This window comes from Entelurus aequoreus, linkage group LG08 (genome assembly GCF_033978785.1).
Source record: "Entelurus aequoreus isolate RoL-2023_Sb linkage group LG08, RoL_Eaeq_v1.1, whole genome shotgun sequence".
Classification (NCBI taxonomy): Eukaryota; Metazoa; Chordata; class Actinopteri; order Syngnathiformes; family Syngnathidae; genus Entelurus; species Entelurus aequoreus.
In genome coordinates, this window is record NC_084738.1 from 31,319,564 (window position 1) to 31,322,063 (window position 2,500).

At 38.8% G+C, this 2,500-nt stretch overlaps 1 protein-coding gene across 3 annotated transcripts in view; it reads left to right on the top strand.

The window, feature by feature from the left end:
* spata20 (spermatogenesis associated 20) overlaps positions 1 to 2,500 on the top strand; it is a 77,409-nt gene that overhangs the window by 35,830 nt on the left and 39,079 nt on the right. For all 3 annotated transcript variants that reach the window (XM_062056261.1, XM_062056258.1, XM_062056257.1), the window contains exon 14: positions 1,872 to 2,071. In XM_062056261.1, coding sequence (XP_061912245.1) covers positions 1,872 to 2,071 — 200 coding nt within the window. The remainder of the gene's footprint in view (positions 1 to 1,871; positions 2,072 to 2,500) is intronic.

Sequence of the window (2,500 nt, forward strand, 5' to 3'; positions counted from 1 at the left end):
TTTAAAGTTATCTTCATTGAAAAGTACAGTGCTTTTCCTTCAAAAATAAGGACATTTCAATGCCTCCTTTAAGGCAACACTTGCCTTGACCTTAAAAAGTAAAAATTTGAGGCCTGCATAAGTATTTACAGCCTTTGCTCAATACTTTGTTGATGCACCTTTGGCAGCAATTACAGCCGCAAGTCTTTTTAAATACGATGCCACAAACTTGGCACACATACATTCGGGTAGTTTTGCCCATTCCTCTTTGCAGCACCTCTCAAGCTCCATTAGGTTGGATGGGTAGCGTCAGTGCACAGCCATTTTCAGATCTCTCCAGAGATATTCAATCGGATTCAAGTCTGGGCTCTGGCTGGGCCACTCAATGACACTTACAAAGTTGTCCTAAAGCCATTTTTTTGATATCTTGGCTGTGTGCTTAGAGTCGTTGTCCCGCTGAAAGATGAAGCCATGCCCCAGAGTTTAAGAGCGCTCTGGAGCAGGTTTTAATCCAGGATGTCTCTGTACATTGCTCCATTCATCTTTCCCTCTATCCAGACCAGTCTCTCATTTCCTGCCGCTGAAAAACATCACCATGCTTCACTGTAGAGATAGTGATGACATGGTGGTGAGCGGTGCCTGGTTTATTTGGAACACGATGCCTGGCATTCACACCAAAAATGACAATCTTTGTCTCATCAGACCAGATCATTTTTTTTCTCATGGTCTGAGAGATTCCCAGGTGCATTTTGGCAAACTTTTACATATACATGTTTTTTGTCTGGCCACTCTACCATACAGGCCTGATTGGTGGATTGCTGCAGAGATGGTTGTCCTTTTGGAAGGTTCTTCTCTCTCCACAGAGGAATGCTGTAGCTCTGACAGAGTGACCATCAGGTTCTTGGTCACCTCCCTGATTATGGCCCTTCTCCCCCGATTGCTCAGTTTAGACAAACTGACAGCTCTTGGAAGAGTCCTAGTGGTTCCAAACGTAATCCATTTAAGGATGATGGAGGCCACTGTGCTAATTGGGACCTTCAAGGTAGCAGATATTTGTCCGTACCCTTGCCCAGATTTGTGCCTCGATGCAATCCTGTCTCGGATGTCTATAAACAATTACTTCAACTTCAGTCTTGGTTTGTGCTCTACCGTGCACTGTCAAGTGTGGGGCCTTATATATAGACATATGTGTGTCTTTCCAAATCAACTGAATTTACCACAGCTGAACTCCAATTAAACTTTTAAAACATCTCAAGGATGATCATTTAAAATCACTTTTGAGCTTTAGGGCAAAAGACATTTATGATTTTTCAGTTTATTATTTGTAATAAATTAGCAAACATTTCTAGAAAAAAACATGTTTTTACATTATCATTATGGGTATTAAGTGTATAATTTTAAGGATAACAAATTAATTTATTCCATTTTGGAATAAGGCTGTAACATGACAAATTGTGGAAAAATTTTAGCGCTGCGAATACTTTCCGGCTGCACTGTATGTCCACATGGAATGCAATTTAAAACATAAAAGTATGTTTCCACTTTTGGATCAATATAAGTTGTACAAAAGTTAAAGCATCAGTAAGAAATAAAACAGGAGCTTATACTTACAGTATGTATTACCATTCTATACAGTACAGCTGCATACTGTTGATTTATTGGCATTAGACTCGAAGGGGCAACACTTAATACTTGTGAACAGATTTAGTGTGCACACCATTTATTGATATATTAGATACATATTTTAGATATTAACTCAAATTGAAATCAAACATTCATAAATTAATCTCCTTTGCTGTCACAGCACTCAACATTACATAATATTGTGTTTCATGTTAAAATGCACAATAAAGTGTTCCATTAGTTGATCTTTGTGTGTTTGTGTCTTTCAGATCAGGATGGTGCCGAGCCTAGTGCCAATTCTGTCACAGCGTCCAGTCTCCTACGTTTATCCCAGTACACTGGAAGACAGGAGTGGCTCCAGAGGTCCCAACAACTGCTGGCAGCCTTCTCTGATCGTCTGACCAATGTCCCTATCGCTCTGCCTGAGATGGTCCGCGCTCTAATGGCAGAACACTACACGCTCAAGCAGGTTATTCTCACCAATACACTCAAGCAAACTTAAGTAAACTTAAAACCTAATTAGTTGTAAACATGTATACAGTTTCAGTATGATACATCACATATTTTACCTATTTCATTTGCTTGTGTGCCAAACATACGTTACAGTTTTATTTTAAGGGGACCAGATGATTTAATCTACATTTAAAACACTTCCTTGTGGTTCAGATAATGTGCATTGGATATGCTTCGGTGTAAATTTTGCATACATTTTCTCCACAATCGCATACAGTCGTGGTCAAAAGTTTACATACACTTGTAAAGAACATAATGTCATGGCTGTCTTGAGTTTCCAATGATTTCTACAACTCTTATTTTTTTGGGATAGAGTGATCGGAGCACATACTTTCATACATTAATGAAGATTTTTTTTTTTAATGAATTTATTATGGGTCTACTG